A 21371-nucleotide genomic window follows, 5' to 3' on the forward strand; every position below is an offset into this window, starting at 1 on the left:
ACAGGGAGAATGACCTTCGTGCTTCACCCAACGAGACGTGTGTTGAATCTATACAAAGGAAACAAGCAATTGAATGGCCTGCAAAGTAGGGCAAAGCCATTAGTTAGCTATATGGTTACAGCTGCCTACCGCCGTTATTCATGCGGGAGCCTGGCCTTGAAGAAATAGTGCCTGCTCCGCGCTGCGTGTGGTGGGTGGCATTAGTTATGACGTTCAAATAGCAACCAGTTAACTAGTCAAGGCTGTTCGTTCCAACAGCTCGACAAACTCGACCACCAAATAATTTTCTCTTCGCATATTCCGCCATATCTTTCGCAATAGACCTGACATCCCGAGAAGGAGTCAGATACACTGAATATTCCTAATTAAACACAAGCAGTCACCTCATCACTCTCTGCTTTGCCTTCCGTTTCTCCTACATACACCAACAGGATAGCTGCGATGTCGGTGAGTCATCCCACCATGGCTGCTAAAACTTCCCCACGATCAAGATATCCATGAGCTGACGGCCAGCAGTCACAGTGGTACATAGAAAACCCCAACGTTGGTAAAAAGAACCAGGTTGAGGACTGGAGAGGTAAGTTGCTCGAATACACCTGGGCATAGTGAGCCTGAAATTGACGCTTCACTCTGTCATTGATAGTTCTGGGGTACAACCCTCTCACACCACCGAATCTCCTGCAACATGAGATTTCGCAAACAAATGAGTCCAAGGGCACAGTCGTCACCTCGCGAGAAGAAGCTGCGGCCATTGTTAGGGGAGAGGATGCCAAAGGCCGTCTCCTCGTCATCATCGGACCATGCTCTATCCATGACCCGCAAGCTGCTCTGGATTACTGCGACCGCCTGGTGAAAATGAAAGAAAAGCACAAGGACCAGCTCATGATTGTTATGCGTTCCTATCTTGAAAAGCCACGAACCACTGTTGGTTGGAAGGGACTCATCAATGACCCGGATATCGACAACTCCTTCCAGATCAACAAGGGGCTGAGAACTGCTCGCCGTTTGTTTGTTGACTTGACCGAGAAAGGAATGCCTCTTGCCAGTGAAATGCTGGACACTATCTCCCCTCAATTCCTTGCTGATCTGCTTTCTGTCGGCGCAATTGGTGCCCGAACCACTGAGTCTCAGCTCCACCGTGAATTGGCTAGTGGACTGTCTTTCCCCGTTGGTTTCAAGAACGGCACAGATGGCTCTCTGGATGTTGCCGTTGATGCAATTGGAGCTGTTAAACACCCCCATCACTTCCTCTCTGTCACAAAGCCAGGTGTGGTCTCCATCGTCGGCACAGTTGGTAATGAGGACTGCTTCGTCATTCTTCGTGGAGGCAAGAGTGGAACTAATTTCGACGCAAAGAGCATAAAAGAGGCCAAGGCAAAGCTGGCAGAGAAGGGCCTATCTCAACGGCTCATGGTTGACTGCAGCCACGGAAACTCACAGAAGAACCACAAGAACCAGCCCAAGGTGGCTGCCGTCCTTGCGGAGCAGATAGCTGCTGGCGAGGAAGGGATCATGGGAGTCATGATTGAAAGTAACATCAACGAAGGTACGTTATCGACATCTAAAGATCCTGAGCTATGTCTCCTCTAGCAACGGTCTGGCTGATAGTCTTCGTTCTGTGTAGGCAACCAGAAGGTCCCACCGGAGGGCAAAGCAGGACTCAAATATGGTGTCAGCATTACAGACGCTTGTATCAACTGGGAGGACTCAGAGGCTGTGCTTGACTTACTCGCTAATGCAGTTAAGCAGAGACAGTCCTTGCAAAATGTTAATGGCGCTGAGTAATTGCTGTTTCGCTAACCATTGACTCTTCAAAATTTTGTTTTTACGGCCACTTCAATATTTCGGTTTCAATGAAATTGGAAAAGCAAGAAAAAAAAAAGTGGTCTGATGGAGGGATTAGACCACGAATAGAATAACGGCGATACTGGAATTTAGTTCTTCGATTCTGCTGGCTGCTCAAAAGATACCTAGATACTTCCTTGCTACTCATTTAATCAACTTTTACTCTCGGGGTTCTTATTTCTAACCTTCTCTATAAGCCATCTTCATTCTAAATAACTAACATAGAAGTGAAAGTAGACGTACCTAGGAAAAAATCTGCCCTTGGTAATAAAAAGAGATATATGGTTATGGGCATCTGCGTAGGGCGCAGCTGCAATGAATCCTTCTAAAGTAACTCGTTACATGCCAGGGTTAATCTCAGCCGCTTAACCGGCCAAGGCAGCAACATATATTTAATAACTCTTCGAGCTAGTAAAGGCATCTCAACTGGAGTCAATGACAAGTTAATGGTACTTCTTTGGGTGCAAAGGCCGTTTATTTATTTATTTTTGCATGAACATTTTAAGGCGAACTTTTGGCATCTTGTTAACCTTTCAACTATCATGGATGAGCGAACAAGATTGCTACAATCTTCAGTCGGCACTACAACGAATTACAATGCCTCTTCCACAGAAAATAACCAGAAAGCGTGGTACTTTTCTCACAGTACCAGAAAATGGATAGCAGAAGTATATAGTATATGGAAAATTCCTTTCCTTTGCTATGTCTTTGCGTTGGCCGTGGACATGGCAGATGTCGTGCGTCTGACACCGAAGACACAGCTGTTCGAGACAATAATATGCAATGGATACTACCATGGCAATGGACACGATAGCATGATACCCTTGGGTATCACAACTAACCCGTGCAAGGGTTGCGAAGTTCAGAGCCGGCTAGCAACTATAAAAGCTCGCCTGAAAGTCATTGAAAATATATTTGGTACAGTGATGCCCTTTAGTTGCACAATCTGTCCCTTGAGCAGTTACTGAAAACCTGCCTGATAGCATTAATGCTTGCAATACCATTTGGGAACCTCGCGAACAAAAGGGGCAGAGTCTTTGTCCTTGCTCTGGGAACTATAGGGCAGATGTTGTCCGAAATTTGGGTCTTGATCGTGAGTTTGGCGGGGGGTTCAATTCCCTATGAATCGATATATATATCGTCTATCCTCAAATCAGCCGGGGGTGGAGGGATCGTTATTGCAGCCGTCGCACATACAATTCTTTCTGATGTTGTTCCGGCAGACCGGCGAGCACAAGCTTTCTTATACCTGGCGTCTGCCCTTCTCATCACAGAAATGGTTGCCCCTGTTCTGGCCTCTCTCCTGATGCAGAATTGGAACGTATACGCTCCTCTAGTCCTTGGCTTGGTATTCGAACTGTTCGGAAGTGCCGTGCTTTTTATGATCCCTGAGACAGCAAAACGGGTACAGGATGGTGGAGATCTCTCGATAGACGACGGTTCCTTTGAATCCAGGAGTGAGGAAAGAGAAAGATATAGCTTTTGGTCAGGTGTGAAGACAACAACCAAGCATATTATTGCCCCCTTTGCTCTTGTCTGGAAGATGATCAGGGCCGACCGCAACATCCCCTTCGTGGCCACTTCGTTCTTGGTCCTGTCACTGGGGCGGAACACCCTGGAGTTCCTGATCCAGTATACATCTAAACGCTTTGGTTGGACTCTTGCTGAGGTACGCCAATCTGATAGATCCTGCCTGAAATGATGGGCACTTGACTGACAAGGGACAGGCAAACTATCTGATATCTTTCAGAGCGGCAATCAATCTCATCCTCTTTCTCATTATTCTTCCTGCATTAACTAGGTTTCTCACCAGCAGGGGCATGCAGTCTGCGCAGATGGACTTATGGATTGCTCGAGTAAGCTCCATATTCAGCATTGTAGGTCCGATAATGATGGGCATTTCACCGTCTCCTGGACTCCTAATCTTGTGTCTGTCACCTCCTCTTGCCAGCCTACGATCTCTTATATATAGCTTGCTAACGTCCTCAATTGCCTTAGCTCTTCTGTTGTTTACCTTCTCGTTTGGTTTTCATCCTGCAATAAAGTCGTATGCCACTTCACTGGTATTGCCGAACGATGTGGCAACTCTGTATGCATCATTTGCCGTTATTAGCATCATAGGAGAACTAGCTGCTTCTCCTTTAATTGCAGCAACTTTCACCCTGGGCTTAAGTATTGGAGGGGCTGCTCTGGGTCTCCCGTTTTTCGTGACGGCAGTACTTTTTCTTGTCTGTGGAATCGGTTCTTTTTGTGCCCAGATGCCAAACTTGGATGATGAGTTGTAGGTTACAGCTCTTGTGGTACCGGGGAACACTTGTTACGAACAAAGGAAATATTGTAAATAAATATTGGGCGAGTAAACAAAAAATTTGATGAGCAAAATAAGAGCCTAAGAGGTAATACTATGGTTTCTATGGGCAAAAGAGGAACATATGGACAGAGTTAAGGTGTCGTTGGGGTATCAAAAATATTAAAATAGAAGTAGGTCTTCCTGGAAGGAGGTAAAAGTAAAAGAAAGGCGTAGCTCTAAACTGTTTCTTGAGTGGGGACGGAGATGCCGTTTTGTGAAAATGAGGCAAGGTCATTATCGTAATTCTCAGGCTGGCCCGGAATCCACGCAGGATCAAGTGGAATAATCAAGTTAGGGTTGATGTATTTTCTCAACCTAGGAGCAATATCCCGACCGCGTAACCGAAGAGGTATGGCGTCCCTATCCCACTGTGAGGGCGGGGAGAAGTTCGAGCTAGGAGTCGGTGATAGGTTGCTGTCAGCATCACGGCTACGATCGATACTTCGAAGTGCGATGAATTTCATCAGAGGCTCGTAAGTTCGTGTGAAAAAGTAGGAAAACCAGACTGTTGCGGCGAGGAGAGGAACAATCAGGATGGACCGCGTAATAGCTGATCGAAGCGCAAGACTACCAATAATAGTCAATTGAAACACCACCAAGCCGAGTATGATTCGGCTACATATCATCGGCCATGCTCGGCCAGTGGAATGCTGTTGGTGGTCCATGGCGTATAGAAGTTGGTATTTGTAAATGAACTGGCCAATGCTGAAGTATATCAATCCAAACAGGCAGACAAGCCATGAGCTGGGGAAAACACTGTACACGAGACAGACTATGAATATAAGGATAGTCGGAGGCAGAGCAAAGCCATAGCTAAAGATGGGAGGTTTTCGTAGATCGGCATAGTCGCGAGGGGTGACTGCGAACATTCGTTGGAATGGATATAAGAATACACTTCCAAACTCCAAAAGGCGGAATGGAAACAGTCCCAGGCCCTGTAGGACGATTAGGTTGGTGTAGAAGGGGGCAAGTTTCTCAAGGGATCGAGCAAGAGCAAATGCAATGGTTGTTGTATCTTTGAAGACATCGCGAAGATTTTCCCAAAGACCGTAAAAATTTGAAGCCGTAGCAAAGACGGTAAAGACCAGGAACAGGTTAAAGAACGTAAAAAAGAAATTCTTTGAGATGACCGAAAGTTCAACATCTCCTTGAGAGGTCATTCCTTGCACATTGGCCAACCCTAATATAACAAGGTGGTTAGCTAAGGCCCCGGGATGAGAATATATTTTAAGGGAAAAAGGAAGTCAACGTACAGTCGTATATATATGGAACTGCCAGCGAGAGCAAAGATAGCGTCAATGTAGGAAGGCCAGTTTGCATCAGGGATCTGAGCAGTGGGTGTTCCGACAATATCTCTGCAAGCCGGGGAATTACCTTCTCCAGGGTCTCCAAGTTGAGAAGGTAAGCAAGCGGAATGAGTAATAGGGACCAGAATACAGTCAGAACACAAATTACGGTTGTAATGGTCCAACCTCGTATCATCCTTTCGGCCCGGGATAGATAGGTATGTTGCCAAACAACATCTGCTGGAGCGGGTGCTAGATTGGCAACAAGCTGCATTGGCCAAGGGTCAAGGATAGCTTGGACCGCCATTTGACAAGCTGCAATGGATTCCATAGTAACAAATGCTAGTGCTCCGGGCGTACACTCCTGCTGGCGAGCAATTTCGATCTTTTCATCCAATTGCCGTAGCTTCTCCTCGTAGTAGTCGATCGCATCGATAGATTTGAACTGGATCTTAAGCGGGCCAAACCATATCCTGGTTCTAGGGCGAACTCCTGGATTCTCCAATATATAATTCTGATGCGTATTAGGCTCATCCGAGAGCAAACGAGAATCCTCTGCAGTATCACCTGTATTAATCTGTGGAGCTATCCGGTTCGTCCGACTGGCCAACCCACCGGGCTTGCTCTTCCGATAACGGAGATATTTGGCCCATGATTCTTCAAGACGTTGAAGAGTGCGCTTTCTTTCTTCCATCAGTCTATCCAACTCTCTCCAATCGCGGCAAAGCATGACGCTTTCAACATTTCCAATCTCTAGTCCCTCGATGAAACCCCGTATTTTCTCCTCGGATCGTAAATCAACAGGTATTCCAGATAGCCTAATTGTCCTATCTGCCATGGTGGTTTGTCCTCCTAAACATTTCTGCCGTATCTGTATGACCCTGTTCGTGTAGCGGATAAGGAGGTGTACCGCCACTCCGGTAAACACGTATGAGAATACCACATATAGCCAGAGGAAAGTAGGGTCTGTTTTCTGCTTCTTATCGGAGTCACCACCAGGCTTATCTCCTCGGTCACCATCCCAGGGGTAACCTCTTTCCCCCGTATATGAATACCGCACAGGGAGAATCACGACGACGGAGAAGAAAAAGACGATAGAAAGGAAGTGGATGGAGTATTTGTAGAACAATAGAAACTATATTTTTGTAATAGATAGCAAGCAATGTCAGTTTTCAAGGTAAATTCCAACCTCCAATGATAAGGAAGTAGACGTACCACGAATGCATCGAGCCCCCCTGAAGCAAGGACTTCCTCATCGGATATCTTACATAGCACAGGAATCCACCCGAACAAGGAATCAGGGAGGTCGGGTAGCCTTGATGCAGCGGTCCTCATCTTCCGCCTCGCAGCATAGAGAGCGCTCCATTTTGGACGTAGGAACTGTTCGAAGGTTGAGAGTCTATGGTCAGCTATCCTAGTTCACACAATTGATCCCAGCCTGATATGATAAACATACGCAAAATGTGATGAATGCGCTGAGCCCAAAGCTGACGCTGATCACGATCTGGGTGAGCAGATCGCGCTGGCCCCGGGTCTGGTCCTGGTATCTTGGTCCATCGGGCTGGTCACTTGCAAAAGTATATATCAGCGCGCTTGTGGTGGTGGCTGCGAGTGAAGACGGCGGCCGGGACGTCATCGGGCGGACGGACGACTACCAGCGCCAGGAGAAGCGAAAGCAAAGCAAATCAGAGCAAGGAGCCGTATATCGGTGCTATATACACCTGTGAGCACAGTCCTGGCTGCGTCTTCCGCATCGATGCGTCTTGTCTATGTGGTTTTTATATGCAGCTTCGATCTTGTTTTCCTGCCCAAATATTTTGTCCCAACCTTAAAGATAACCAGTCATGTGACCCATCGGAGTTGCCAGGCGATCTACAAGGCGATGACGTCGTTTTGCATGAGCAAGGATGACGATGAAGAATAGGCAACGACTCTTGTGATTATCCTACGCTAGATACTCCGTAACGCTGAGAACATTTCTCTAGTTTATTTATCATTCCAGCTTCCTCAACTGCGATGCATCGTAGTAGAGGTCAATCAAGCACGAGGCAGACCATGCTTGGGTTGGAGACTAGGTGTTTAATCAGATCAGTTAGTGCTATTAACCCGGGAGAGAAAAGGGGCTAATCAGGGGGAGAGAAAGCAACAGCTCACCGAGTCTGCACACAACTCGCCATTCTTATTTGTTAGTTCGGTCAGCCCCCTCCAAGGGCTAGTGCGAAGTGCCTTTTTGCATTCTTCCAGCCGATTTGTAAGTTGCTGGAATATATCCGTGCGGTCCTGGGGACTGTCCCGTCGCATCAGGACAAACTTCATCAAGGCCCTCAGGAAATACCCAGTGGGCCACAGCCATTCTGGTCCTTGGTGGTAGTTTCTTCCCTTTGAAGTTGCGAAGTTGGTGGAATCTTCAGAATTCACATAGTATGGGTTGTAGTTGAGATCCTTGGGATCCAGCGTCGCCATACCCATGGGTCCACGGAGGACGCTATCGGCCAATTCGAGCGTACGGAGTGCTTTCTCCAGCGTGAATAATTCGGGGGCAACAGTCATGGCAACAGCAAAGTTGGGTCGGAACTGATAATCCTCATACGGCTTACCGGATCGATAGAGATCTTTATAAATACCGCGTCGATGAACGATCTTGCTATCGATGTCGTATTTGCTATCGTCAACCTGGTTTTCGGGGATGTAATAGCACCTCTCAAAGTTGGACTTAATCTTCGCAGCCCATTCTGCATAAGAAATTGATTCTCCAGAGCCAACTTCAACGCCTTTGAATGGGAATTTCCCCTGGTCTGCGAGACTCGACAACCATGAGAGAGTGCTATAGAGCAGTCCACTGATTTCAACAGCTGCACCGTCCCGAGGAGTTCCTGGATGACCCTTATTTCCGCTCTTGGTACTTTCGCCCATCTTATCCATCCATGTACCACAATTCCATTGGTTTCCTCCGAATACCAGACCAGTTTCCCAGTCAACACGAATATCAATCTGGAAACCCTCATCCTTCATCTGCATATCAAGGTTAGGACCTGCGTTGTACTCACGGAATGAGATACCCGAAGCATGGCGTTGAAATATCTCCTGGATGATCTCAGCCACAGTTGAGGTTTCACTATATGCACGGCTATCGTCATGGGAGAACCATGTATCGTCATATGGCAAGAATCGACGACGGACTTTCTCATTCAATACCTGGATTCCATCTGGCACAATCTTGGTATAGTCTTGGATAGCCTGCAGGAAGAACCATACCGCATCACGGGCATTATATCGCGGTGCCTTTCCATCTGAAAGCAGGTTAGGCATGAGCCCATGCTTCAACACGCTCGCGAATGCAAGGATATGCTCTTTCGCTTCGTCAAATCTCCCAGTACACAAGAGGAGACCACGCAAAGAGATAAAAACATCCCTCCCCCAGCATCTCGCCCAGTCTGTTGAGAAATGAGGCAGACCAGCGGCGAGACAAGGTACACGCTTGGTTGGGTACAGTGATGCGGAATTGACGAAGCCTACTTGCTGTATGCTAACCATTGCAAGTTCATGAATGATATCCTTACCATGCTCAATAGTAACACCAAGGAGCTGGATACCTCGGGCTAAAGCAGCTTCATACGCCGTTTTGACAACGATGGCGAAATAGCGTGGCAACAAAAAGGAAGGTAGCTTTCTGATGGCATCAAAACGACCCTGAAGCCATTCCGCCGGTTCCTTCAGTCGTCCGTATCCTTCATTGGAAGCCGCTTTGTGCATTCTGCGGACGATAAAGTCGAGAGCCCACTGTCCATTCCGAAGGTTATCGCATATAGGATGACCCACGTCGTTATTTCGAATAACTCCCTCAAGAACACTCCACCATCCCTGGAGCCCGGCGTATACTAGTGGGCCAAAGTTTGGAATGTCATACACTCCATCCGACCCATGGCTAATGTCTCTTTCTTCAGGATTGCATTTGTACAGAACGAAGTTTAAATCGACAGGATCTAGGGATTTGAACGCAGCTTCGGCATCAGACGTGATGAAAGTACTCAGATCTTTCAGCAGATTTGTTTCTGGCAACCAGGTCTCCAGGAGTGCAATAGACCCAGGGACAAGGCCTGCTGGTACACGAATAATAGTGTTATTACCATCGTTCTCAATGCTGACTTCTTCAATATCGGAAACCTTGCTATGAAGTCCGTTTATGAACCTTGTATTCGTATTTGCATCGCGGTTGGAGGAGATTATCTCCAATTTCCAGGCACCTATCATCTTAGCATTAGTTCCGGACAGAACAATCGGATCCAGGTTGTGTTCATCCTTGGAGCCAGAGAAAGCGGTATGGGCAATGAGCAAAACACCCTTCCTTGTGTGTGGCTGGACACGATGGACCGTTATATACTGGCCCTCATGGTGAATATGGGTTTCATCATAGCAATTCACAGCCATGCTGGTGTGAAGGTCGTTCAGTAACCTTTTTATTCCACCGATACCTCCTTGGCCTGTCCTAGACTTCACTTCACCGTCAGAGGAAGCAGACGAATACAGGCGTGTCTCGTTAACCAAGTCGACGTGTTTGGGGTAAATCTCATCATATCCCATCACACTACCGATTGCAGATGAACACATGGCAACCAATGCAGCGTTAGGGAGGGTATCTCTCGCTTCACGTTTCTGAGCAGGCATTTGATTGTCGTGCGTACAGTCCATGAAAAGGGCATTTAGAGGCGTATATTGCAGCTGCCTAACGATCTGGTTGGATTCCCGATGGTCACCGTGAGATAACAGATCTGCCTCAAAGCTACCAATCGGCCGTCCTCCATGACGATGAACGAGTCGACTAAGTTCGCCAGCACTCCAAGCCTGCATAGCCTCGCGAATCAACCCTGTCAGACCAAGTCTTTTAGCAAATATATAATCGGTTTTCTCAGATCCGGTAAAGAGCTCTGCGAAGACAACTAGATTGGGCCGCACTCTTCTAGCTTCGTCAAGGAGATATTCGGCTACCGGAATGGGGGTTGAATGGCAGTTATCAATGCGGAAGCCCATGAAGTACTTGGCCATTAACTTGGAGTAATCCGCCATATAGTCCCATAAAAAAGGATTATCGTCTCGGGATGCTCCATAGTTTAACTTGACACAGTCGCCCCAGACAATAACCTCTCGCAACAGATATGCACGAGAGTCCGGACCTGCATTGTCTTTCATTGCATCCGCATTCCATACCCACCCGTTGTTCGCCAGAGCAAGCAACCTGGGGTCTCTCTTGCCACTCGAAGAAAGCCTGGTGAAATAAGTCTCTATAAGCGGGCTTTCATTGCTCACAGGCCCCATTTTTGGACCATGTTCATCAACTCGAAGGTATTTTATCCGGCCAAAGAGCTGGTCAAGAATAGTTATGACATCCTTGTCATATTCCTTGAACAAGGGAAGGTTAACAGCATCAAGAAGCTTTCGGAGTTCAGCCTTGACAGTCGATGCATCAGCCTTGGACTCAGCATGTCTTCCAAACATGGCTGCAAGGAAAGAAGCGGTTATATTTGGGTCCGCTTTCCGATCATATCGTCCTAGAACTCGGTTGGCATTTGTTACCCCTTTCTGACGAAGGAACTTTGCCTTCTTCTCCATTGACCATCCTCGAATCTCTTCTGCATTTCCAAGCTCAGCATCCTCATAATTGTCTGATTCCCATGATTTTAGTGCTGCCGCAGCGTCTCTTTCAACATCAATAGCATAAAACTCCCAGAGCTTTATCTTGTCAATGACGTTTTCCCGTGCTCTGCGTAGCACTACCAAGATATCATCCTCTGTCTTGAATTCTGTAGGCAATCCCAGCTTCGCAAGGTCATTTCCATACTGCAATAAAGCCGTGTCTAGTTCTAATGCAGCTTCAAGCCATGGAGCATTCTTGATATTATACCCTACCTCTGGGTGGTCTTCAAGGAGTTGGCTGTTATGTGCAACATGATTCCAAACAACATCCGTCAGTGCCAGAAGCCCATAGTCCTTCTCCATCTTCGCCGTCATGTCAGCCACATCCTTCTGTCCATTGGAGAAACATTCTTCAAACTCGAGTTGGTCGTAAAGGCTATACGGCGAGTTTGAAGCCCCTCGCTTCACGAGAGGAGTAAAATGGACAACATTGTACCCCCTCTCTCCAATCCCACGCAAGTGTTTGTTCCAGTCTGTTGGATACTCTCCCATGAACTTGGACACCACAGAAAATATAGATAGCGATTCTAGCGGCAGGGCTTTGCCCTTGAGAGTGATGGCCGGGCGGACATTGAGATAGTACGTCTCAGACCGGGTCTCCTTCCCAGTATCAGAGCCAGACCCCGGCCCAAAGAGCTTGGGTAGCTGACGGTAAGTGAAGTAGTAATCGAAAGCACCGGAGATAGCGATGGGAATATCAACGTGGATGTCTTTGTTGAAGTCCGGCTTCAGCCTGTCAACCAGCTGTTAGTATCTAGTACTCCGTAACTAGTTATGTATGGCATAAGTTAGCAACGTACTTGTACTCGCGGTACTTGTCCCGCTGAAACTCCTCGCCTGCAGAAGGGATATTCACCCATAGGCTCCCATATCGACACAGCGGACTGCTGCCCTCGAACTGCAGGCGGAGACTGTACGCCGGAGTCGTCGGCGGGGGCAGGTTGACGTAGCTGTGATGGGCGTCCGGGGAGCCATTGTCGTTCAGGTGCACCACGTACACCAGCTCTTGGTTATTCGAGTCCATGGCTGTCGGTATAACCCAGCGAGTTAAACTTGTTAGCGAACTACCGCAGTCGACGCATGCTTGGAGCAGCTTCCAGCAGCGTATTTATATCTGTATGCCGTTGTCCACGCCTGCGGCATTTCGGGTTGGACAAGGAGCTGGGAGGAAGCGAGGGAGTGAGATGTTCCAAGGTTGGCCGCTGCCATGCACGCTGATGTCATTCCTTTCTTCCAAGGCAAAGGCAAGCAGTGGGGGCAGCGAAGCGGCGAGGCGAGCTGGCGACGGCAAGGATGCGTTATATATATATATTAGGTAGACCGTGGACGTTTATTAGATGTCTATATTAGCTGTTATTTAACTACTTGGCTGTTTTTATTCGGATCTCATTTCGTTCACAGGATCGTAAGTAACTATTGCATATATGTATATCAACTAGTTTATCCCCCCAAGCTCCGTTGACCACCGGATAGTAGTATGCAGAATCGAGATGTAAGGTATGGTAAATAGATAGGGATTGCTCTTCCCTGCCTCCTCGATGGAAGATATACTCTTAATCTTTTTCGTCTTCTGACGCAAGTTAAAAAGGTAGTGGTAGTGGGTGTTGAATAGAATGCCAAAGGCGTCTATTTCGGTTCGATGAGACCAGGGATATCTTCAACTTTGGCCTCTCCCTTCAAGATATCTGTTCAAGAGTTAGCAAAGAACAACATGGTTACCAGGGGATTGGCTTTAGAGTATCATACGGTAGACAGCAGTGAACAGAGGATATTCATCCTCGAGTCCCTGTTTCTTCAGAAAGTTGTTGACTTCCACGGCTGTCAAAGTGCCCTGCAGCTTCTGTCCGTTCAACTCCTGCTTCTCTACCTCCTCAATAGGCAGCTTGCGTTCGACACTGTACTTGGCGCATCTGAAGTTACGGCCTCCGCTGCAGGAGGTGATCAGGTCGGCAACACCGGCGGATTCAACTGTGAAGGTCTCAGCGTTGACAGAGTGTTTGAAAAAGGTAGTGCCGAACTTCACCATCTCCAGCAAACCGACTCTCATGACAGCTGCTTTGGCATTGTCTCCCCAACCGAGACCGTCGACGTATCCAGCAGCGAGAGCGACTATGTTCTTCAATGCACCACCGAGGGAGACACCGGCAACATCATGGACGACTCGGACATGGAAGTAAGGCCGGTGGAAGAGGGTCTTCAACAGAGAATGGTCTACCGGTGGGAAGTCAGAAGGCATGGGGCGTAGGTTGACTTTGGAAAGCTTCCCCGAGCTATCCTTGTGCTTGAACTCGGCCAGGTCGACGGCAGAAGAAGACGGCGACCCGTTGAGCGGCGTGGGAGCCTTGGAGTCCATGTGAGGGGGGTCATAGGCAACTGTGGTCTCGGAGTAGAGCTCCTTTGCAACCTCGGAGGCGATATTGGCTCCCGACAAGGCACCGCAGTAGATGCCCAGCTGCTTGCCAATGCTCTCCGAGAACAGGCTGACGCCCTCCTCGTCGACATGCACCCCCTTTATGCAGGATATTCCACGGGCGTAGGGAAGGATATGGCCCTTGAGGCTCTTGCAGACCCCGTTGATAAACTGATGGGGCAGATTGAAGACCAGTATGGAGGAATCCTTGACCGAGTCGACCAGGGACGGGTTGGCGCGCAGGTTGTCGGGCAGAGTGATGTCTGGCAGGTACTTGATGTTCTCGTGCAGTTGGTTGATGACCTCCGTCAGGTTCTGCTCGCCCTTGCACAGAGGCGAGGACTCGCTGTAGTGCCTCGACGACTTGGGGATCTCGATCTTCTCCTCGTACACCCACATATTCACCTCCTTCTCGAACAGATCTGGGTTAGCGGCCGTGTTTTCGGCGACCATCTTCGAGATCGAGGAGCCCCTAGAGCCATCGTTGGTCAGTCTGCGTGTGAGTGAGATATCGCGTGCCTCCAGCAGGGGAGGACGACAGGGACAGCGACGCACCAGTTCCCCGACCCGATGACGGTCACCTTGTGCTTCTTTGCGTACGGAGAGAGTCTTGTCATCGTGTATCTGCGAGTCGATGCTGGAATCTGCGTGAGGACGAGAGTGCTGGCTGCTGGGACAAAGGCGACTTGGGGGCGGCGGTGGTGGGGGGTTAAGAGGCGCCTGGGAGCAGCAGAAGTCAGGATGCACCGCAAGCTGCACGTCATCAGGGAGAGGGAGAGGGAGAGGGAGAGGCAGGCAGACAGCGATAACTAACGGCCAGCAGAAGGGGAAAAAACTGCGCAGAGAAAAAAGCCAGCTGCCGCTCTTTGCGCTTCTTTGCTCCCCGCGACCTCGGCCGGCCTCTCCCTCTCGGGCTCTAGCTGGCGGCCGTGGGGTCTATATGGGGCGTCAGAAGTCTTAGTTAGGGGGTCTAGGGGGTCTTAGGAGGTCTTAGGGGCTACCGACATCCTACAGGGTACCTGCAAGGAGGACCCCATCTACGAGTGTGTTCTGATGCCTTACATTCTGTTGTCTGGCCCTGAACTGGAGTTGCTACTTGTGCTGCACACCGGGAGGTTCTCTATCCCACGCCATCAACTGTGTCGCTGAGGCAACCCAGAGACCTCGGGTGCAGCGATGGCTCACTGTTTTGACTGTGCATTGATTGACTTGACTGTGACGGGGCCGAGGCGGCCGGCTAGGCATTCAATATTAAAGCAATATCAACATTTCACCGGCTTAAGACTCTGCTCAGCATCGACAGCCTCGACCTTCGGCCGGCCCGTCTTCCTTGTCTCCCTGCCTTGTGCGCCTGTCCCTGGCAGAGCCCGATGCCTCGGATACCCGACCTCCAAGCTTCTCGTGGCGTCGCCTTGATTGCCCCTTGCTTGCAGGGCACCGTCTCTCAGCCCCTTCAGCTCTCTTCCATCTCGGCTAGATCCGTGGCCGCCGTCTGCAAGACAATAATATGATGGGTGGATGTGATGTTTACCACCTGACCGGATAGAATATTTCTTCTTTTTAGCCCTCTTCCCGTTTCATTCTACAACTTGAGCCAAATTTCACGATTTGACGCCCTTGAATTCCGGGTTCTGGTCCATGGTCTGGGAAATGAAGCTTCGTAGGGCAGCCCAGCGAGCCGATGTAGAGCTGGAGTCTCCTCCTGTAGCAGCAGAAGCATCAACGCCACTCTCGACAGGCGGCTGAGCATCCATGGCCGTATTATCCGTGTCAGTGGTCTTGATTCCCGCAGCCAGCTGTCCCATGTTCTTCGCAAACCGGTCACGCTCCATCCGATCAAGCTTCTCCTTCCTCTTCATGGCCCCGGGCCGATGCTTCAGACTCTTGTGCCTAATCACGTTAACCTGAGTGTTTCCATCGATAGTATGTGTCGAGACGGGTTCGTCACCGTCTCCGGCGTCAGGGAGCGCATTGGCAAGAGAGTCTAGGTTGGCGATCAGTTTCTTCGACGGCCGTCGTCGCTTCAGTGGCTTCTTGCGAGACTTTTCGATCTTTGAGATGAACGAAGAGTGCTTTATCAGCCGTTTGTCCTTTTTAGAGCTGGGGAACTCGGAGGCTAGGCTGTCGTTCAAGCTGCTCGTTGGTTTGGTCTTTGCGTCTGCTGGAAGCGACTTGGTCTTGACGGCCTTTTTGGCCTTGGAACTGGGACGGACAGGAGCCTAGTAGACAGGTAGACGCATTATATATTAGCTTGCACGCCCATTTTCCCAGGGAATAGCCTAGAATGGCCTACCATAATAATGAGATCTGGTATCCGGCTTGTTCAGTCGTAGAATTCAATGTATTCAATTCCTCAATTTTTTTTTTTTTTTTTTTTTTTTTTTTTTTTTTTTTTTTTTGAGCACCAAAAATATTTCGGGTGTCGATGTTTGCTCTGTTTGCACCGTGAAGTGGGATAATCTTCGTCTGCCCGTAGTTTTTACACAGACGAACGACAAGATAGCCGTCTAGCACGCTGTTTACCGAGTATCTAGATTGCATTTCCCCGTCATGGAGGAGAGAGAGAAGCTGCGCCGACAGCTTGAGGCGCAGATAGCTGCTACAGAGCGACAGCTCAGCCAGCTGAAGCAGGAGCTTGCAGATCTAGAGACGAAGCAGCCCGCACCGCAGCAGCCAGAAGCAACAAGAGAGAGACCAGCCGACTGGCCGCTACTCCAGGATGAATATAGAAGATACGGAAGACAGATGATAGTCGAGCAGGTCGGGCTGCCGGGTAAGTTTGAGTAAAATCTATCCACGCCAGATCCAGGTGAGCAGATCTAACCAGGCGACTGCGACGATATAATTATAGGCCAGCTTCGACTGCGGAACTCAGCCGTGCTCATCGTCGGAGCAGGCGGGCTAGGCTGTCCAGCAGCTTTATATCTTGCCGGCGCAGGAGTTGGAAGGCTGGGTATCATCGACGGCGACCAGGTTGAGAGCTCAAATCTGCACCGCCAGGTCCTACACCGGACGAGAAACACAGGCAAGTATAAGGTTGATAGTGCAATCGAGTATCTACAAGAGTAAGTTGTTTGATACTGTATACCTGTCTGCTATTCTTCATGAGACCCATAACTGACATACTCCGGCGTGCCTGTGCTAGACTGAACCCTCACCCGACCTACATACCCTATCGAACTCAGCTCTCACCGCAAAACGCACCAGATATCTTCGCCCTGTTCGATGTCATACTAGACTGCACCGATAACCCAGCAACTCGATACCTTATCTCAGACACTGCAGTAGTCCTTGGGAAACCGGTCGTGTCTGCTTCGGCGTTGCGAACAGAAGGACAGCTGATGATACTCAACTATCCTCCCCGTTTGCCGGGGGATAAATCAGGAGGTCCATGTTACCGGTGTGTGTTTCCAACTCCGCCTCCAGCAGATAGCGTCACGAGCTGTGCAGATGGCGGGATTATCGGGCCAGTGGTGGGTGTCATGGGAGTTATGCAAGCACTTGAAACGATACGGGTGATAACCAGCATGTCTGAGAACACCACGCCGAGCACTGGAGCCATTGTTCCGTCTCTCCATCTGTTCTCCGCCTATTCCACTCCTCCATTTCGTACTATTCGGCTGCGTCCCCGGCGGCAGAACTGTGCTGTGTGCGGAACAGAGCCATCGATATCCATCAAGTCCCTCAAGAACGGATCCATGGATTATGTCCAATTCTGTGGCTCGCTCAACACAGTATCTAGTCTGATGCCAAATGAGCGGCTCAGTGCTAGAGATTACAAGATATGGCTTGACAGTCACAGCAACAATGACAAGGGTATCCTGCTCGATGTGCGCGAACGGATCCAGTATGATATATGTGCATTGCCTGGAAGCGTCTGCGTACCCATATCGGAAGTTTTGAGATCATCTAGATCATCTGAAGCAACAAATGGGGAGCTTCCGGCATGGGTTCCTTCCAGTATCATCAACACTGATACCGCAACCCCTATCCACGTAGTTTGCCGCCAGGGCAACGACTCTCAGACTGCAGTGAAAATACTCAAGCAGCTCGGCCTCGGTCAAGGTGGCAAACGTTTCATTGGCGATATCCAGGGCGGTTTGGACTCATGGAGAAGAGATGTCGACCCCCAGTTTCCAGACTATTAACAGAACAATGGAAAGTAATCCTGGAAGCTGTTCATATACATCTAAGGGTTCACCGGCGTCTTGTCAAGCCAGGCCCATTCAACGTCGACTCTTCCTTGATCAACAAGGGCAAGCTGTTCAAATACAGCTATAGAAACGTCGATATCTGTCGGTTTACACCCAACGCCTGGCCAATACCCGTATCTGGTTAGCAATTTGGCCGTGAATACCAAGGATAGCTCTAACAAACTCACATCTATCGACGACGGTAACGTCTACAGATTTGTTATTGCGCCTGAGCCGAATCTTCAGCCCACATAATGGGTTGGCGTTCGGATTTGGTCCAACACTAGCGGCATCATATAGGTTTTTGGAAACTGCACACACAGCTTGAGACGGTGAACTGGCTATACCACAAGCGCCCAGCGCCGCATCGTAGTATGTAAGGTCGCCCCGATAAGGCCCTCCATTATTCGTTGGCAGCGGTAGATTGGCACTCCTTCATGTATAAAAGCAGTGTATATATATGTTAGACTTGAAGTGGTGAGAAATAGACGATGGACGGCTATTATACGAACTTGTGCCTGGTCAGCCCAACGGCCAACCCAATGATCAACCCCAGCAACAAAACAGCTACCACCGCAGCGACGGTGAGCACCATCCTCCGCTTAAAGAGCCAGAGGTCTCTTATCTTCCCCTTCAGCCCGCCGCCACTCTGGCCAGCTGGTGGAGCTTCGACATGAGGCTCTGTCTGATCGGCAAACACAGCTTTCGGCGGTGGTACGGGTTTGCGCCTTGGCACTTCTATGAGCGAGAGATGCGGTGCTGTTGGTTTGGGATGAGCAGCGGTCTCAATGGCTTTCTCAGAGAGGTCGAGTCCCAGCTCATAGCGTTTGAGGCTTGAAGGAGATGAAGGAGAGGACGGAGGCTGCGAGATTGGCGAGACGGGGTGTGAGGAAATAAAAGTTGTCCATTTTTTTTTTTTTTTTTTTTTTTTTTTCCGGCTCCTCTGCCGCTTTCCTCTGGATACTATGATTTTTACGAGTGAATGAAGTTGGATAAGTAAACCAAAAAGAGAAAAAGCGAGGGACTAAACGAATGACTGCATTGCTAGTAGTATATTAAGAAAGGCAAACAAGAAGCGCGAGAAGGGAGAGGAGTTGACGAGGATGAAACAAACATCGCGAGCTCGAGGCCCCTTTTTCTCTCCCCGGCTCCTCTGCCAAGGCGGGGACACGAGGAAAAGTCCGGGGAAGCGCATCATCGAGACGGGAACATCCACAGCACCAACAGCAACAGAAAAGATTGTCAAGAAAACATCGGCCCTCTGTTACTCTGAGACACTCTCTTTACTCTACGGGCTTCTTCTGCTGCTACTCCAGCCTTCCGCATAGCCCAGCAACCCCTTCGGCAACAACAAAAGCAATGTCCATCCACAGTCGTATGATTCAAGAAGCATGAATACCATCTATCAAGTATCATCAGAACAGAAAAAGAGAGCGTATATCGTGTGTTGATTGTGCATATGTGCGCGTGTTGTGTACGGGTATCCGTGAATCTGGCTTTGAACACTGCAGTTGCTAATGATCGCAGCAAGACCCTGCTGCTAGGCCCTAGGCTGTGCCAGCAGCAGCTTTGCGGCGTTGCATCCTGCGGTAGAGGTATGTGGACAGCACGCCGACTGCGATAACGAAGATGATGCAGAAAACCAGGACAACACCGGGTTCTCTGGCTGCCCAGTTCTTTCGCTTGGCTAGCTGGTGAGATGCGGCGTGTACATCCCTGAGAGATATGATAGCAGCCATTATAAAGGTAGAGTAAGGTACTCTGTATGCAACACTGCGAGCCATGTCAGCCAAGTCAAAGCCATGTAAAAGACAAGGTCCCTGGATGAATAAATAACATACGAATCGAGACTTGCGCTACTGGGAAACCACCAGTCCGACGACTTGATCTATAGCTAGCAGAGGATAAGGATACTATCAATGCGCTCGTCAGTATATTGTCCGTGTGTTTCTGCTGGCATAGAATGAAGTTGAATGGCTGGACGGTGTCCAATTGAAGCACCACAGCAACGCGTGAAGGCTGTTCCTCGCATCCGGAATCTGGCGGATACGTCATCGGAAGACACAGCGCTGGGGAGCTTACTTACCAAGCCGACAACAAGAGCAACGCGAGCAACGCGCGCGAGAGAGAGACGGAGGGGCAGAGAGGTGCAAGCAGGAGAGCCGAAGGTGATGGCGAAGGCGAGGTAGAGAGACCGAAGCAGCAGCAAGAAGCAGGAGGAGGAGGAGAAGCAGAAGATAAGCCGCGGAAGAGGCGGGCAGCAGAAGCCGCCTGCGCCGTCCGCTTTGCTGCAAGCTTCTTCCCAGATTCCCGCCGGCCTTTCCCTTTTGGGCCGAGAGGCGCTGGGCAGGCTCGCTCACGTGAACCAGCCAGGGAAAGACGACGGACAGAGAGTGCCAGAGGAGAGCCAGAGGAGAGCCAGAGTGATGATGGCTGGGACGGCTGGGACGGCGAGGCCAGCCAGGGACATGGACATGGACGCCCTGCAGTGTCCACGCTGCTCTGCTCCGGCCCGAAGAGCAAGGCGGGCACAACGCAAGTCGAGTTCCAGCGCAAGATGCCTCCTCGGAAGAAGGCTCCCAGCGTACGGAGTACGGAGTAGTGACACTGTGTACGCAGTACGTCTCTAGCAACCTCTGGCTGGGAAGACCTGGGAAAGCCAGCCTAGTTGCCCTCTAGTCGCGCCACCAGCCCATCCTTCCATCACGCCATTATTATTGTTATTGTTCTTCGCATTCCCAACTCGACGGGCCAGCAATTTGTGGTGCCAATGTTAGTTATCTAGATAGGCTGGTAACAAGAGATCGGCTCCTGTACCGGTCGATCATGCTATCCTCGTAGTTAGCGGCATGCGTTATATACTTCACCAATCCCTGGGAGACAGCGTTGGCGAAAGTCGATAGTCTCGGGCCTAACTCGATTGCTCGCCAGGGTCCTCAACAATACTCCGGGTGGGATATGTATACTTCTTCATCTCAGCCGTCTTCCTTTCCCCGTCGCTTTTCTTCTTTTTATTCAGTTTTCTCTCGGTTGGTTTGCATGTTTTGATAAAGTGATTAAGGTTAGGGTAGATCTCCTCCGAAAGCTACTTAGTAATCTATTATTAAGGTTATATTGTTGCTTACCTAAGCGTGCAAGTAATACATTGTGGGAGTTGGCGTTTGGTTAGCGTATTTGTGGCGGCACGTGCGCCACTTCCTGACGATATGACAACACTCGTCGTCGGGGCTTGTTAGCTAACAATCAACCAATCTTACTTATCATAACGTCACTACGTTAGCTGCGTACCACATACGTAGTATCTGGTAGTATAGTTTTGGTTAACTTAGTTAGTACTAATATTACTAGTTAGTTTTAATTACCACTATTCAGATGTTTAATAGCTTCTAATAGAGGCTTTAGTATTTAGTAGATCGATATTACTTAGAGTAAATAAGCTTATAGTTAATATAATATTAATTTATTTATTTCTTTTTTTATATAACGTTTATTAAATAATCTAGTTAATAATTATATTATTCTATTAGTTATAGTACTACTTGCTTTATTTTATAATTAATTTATTATTATATCTATATTATATTAATAATATAGAT

At 49.1% G+C, this 21371-nt stretch overlaps 9 protein-coding genes across 9 annotated transcripts, besides 1 other annotated feature; 4 read left to right on the forward strand and 5 right to left on the reverse strand.

Moving 5' to 3' along the window:
• Window positions 1-441: 441 nt before the first annotated feature.
• On the forward strand, window positions 442-1785 carry ARB_07176 (phospho-2-dehydro-3-deoxyheptonate aldolase; the record flags this gene model as incomplete). The annotated part of the gene is made up of 4 exons (XM_003014568.1): window positions 442-447; window positions 523-577; window positions 644-1546; window positions 1625-1785. The coding sequence occupies 4 exons, from the start codon at window positions 442-444 to the stop codon at window positions 1783-1785; spliced, it is 1125 nt and encodes a 374-aa protein (XP_003014614.1).
• Window positions 1786-2387: 602 nt separating this feature from the next.
• ARB_07177 (MFS transporter, putative) lies at window positions 2388-4130 on the forward strand (the record flags this gene model as incomplete). Its single annotated transcript, XM_003014569.1, has 3 exons — window positions 2388-2763; window positions 2829-3514; window positions 3573-4130. The coding sequence occupies 3 exons, from the start codon at window positions 2388-2390 to the stop codon at window positions 4128-4130; spliced, it is 1620 nt and encodes a 539-aa protein (XP_003014615.1).
• Window positions 4131-4371: 241 nt separating this feature from the next.
• ARB_07178 (uncharacterized protein) lies at window positions 4372-7117 on the reverse strand (the record flags this gene model as incomplete). The annotated part of the gene is made up of 4 exons (XM_003014570.1): window positions 4372-5375; window positions 5449-6616; window positions 6697-6861; window positions 6938-7117. The coding sequence occupies 4 exons, from the start codon at window positions 7115-7117 to the stop codon at window positions 4372-4374; spliced, it is 2517 nt and encodes an 838-aa protein (XP_003014616.1).
• Window positions 7118-7608: 491 nt separating this feature from the next.
• ARB_07179 (uncharacterized protein) lies at window positions 7609-12196 on the reverse strand (the record flags this gene model as incomplete). Its single annotated transcript, XM_003014571.1, has 2 exons — window positions 7609-11905; window positions 11973-12196. 2 exons carry the CDS (start codon window positions 12194-12196, stop codon window positions 7609-7611), a joined length of 4521 nt encoding a protein of 1506 aa, XP_003014617.1.
• Window positions 12197-12798: 602 nt separating this feature from the next.
• Window positions 12799-14035, reverse strand: ARB_07180 (glycerol 3-phosphate dehydrogenase (GfdB), putative; the record flags this gene model as incomplete). Its single annotated transcript, XM_003014572.1, has 2 exons — window positions 12799-12857; window positions 12919-14035. The coding sequence occupies 2 exons, from the start codon at window positions 14033-14035 to the stop codon at window positions 12799-12801; spliced, it is 1176 nt and encodes a 391-aa protein (XP_003014618.1).
• Window positions 14036-15183: 1148 nt separating this feature from the next.
• Window positions 15184-15878, reverse strand: ARB_07181 (uncharacterized protein; the record flags this gene model as incomplete). The annotated part of the gene is made up of 2 exons (XM_003014573.1): window positions 15184-15801; window positions 15876-15878. 2 exons carry the CDS (start codon window positions 15876-15878, stop codon window positions 15184-15186), a joined length of 621 nt encoding a protein of 206 aa, XP_003014619.1.
• Window positions 15879-16132: 254 nt separating this feature from the next.
• On the forward strand, window positions 16133-17730 carry ARB_07182 (uncharacterized protein; the record flags this gene model as incomplete). Its single annotated transcript, XM_003014574.1, has 3 exons — window positions 16133-16355; window positions 16434-16647; window positions 16728-17730. The coding sequence occupies 3 exons, from the start codon at window positions 16133-16135 to the stop codon at window positions 17728-17730; spliced, it is 1440 nt and encodes a 479-aa protein (XP_003014620.1).
• Window positions 17731-19322: 1592 nt separating this feature from the next.
• Window positions 19323-19514, reverse strand: ARB_07183 (uncharacterized protein; the record flags this gene model as incomplete). The annotated part of the gene is made up of 1 exon (XM_003014575.1): window positions 19323-19514. One exon carries the CDS (start codon window positions 19512-19514, stop codon window positions 19323-19325), a length of 192 nt encoding a protein of 63 aa, XP_003014621.1.
• A 234-nt stretch (window positions 19515-19748) lies between these two features.
• Window positions 19749-20377, forward strand: ARB_07184 (uncharacterized protein; the record flags this gene model as incomplete). The annotated part of the gene is made up of 2 exons (XM_003014576.1): window positions 19749-19759; window positions 19843-20377. The coding sequence occupies 2 exons, from the start codon at window positions 19749-19751 to the stop codon at window positions 20375-20377; spliced, it is 546 nt and encodes a 181-aa protein (XP_003014622.1).
• A 745-nt stretch (window positions 20378-21122) lies between these two features.
• Window positions 21123-21371: a repeat region (AT_rich region).

Source organism: Trichophyton benhamiae, assembly GCF_000151125.1.
Source record: "Trichophyton benhamiae CBS 112371 chromosome Unknown Abenha-G-c-176a04.f1, whole genome shotgun sequence".
Lineage (NCBI taxonomy): Eukaryota > Fungi > Ascomycota > Eurotiomycetes > Onygenales > Arthrodermataceae > Trichophyton > Trichophyton benhamiae.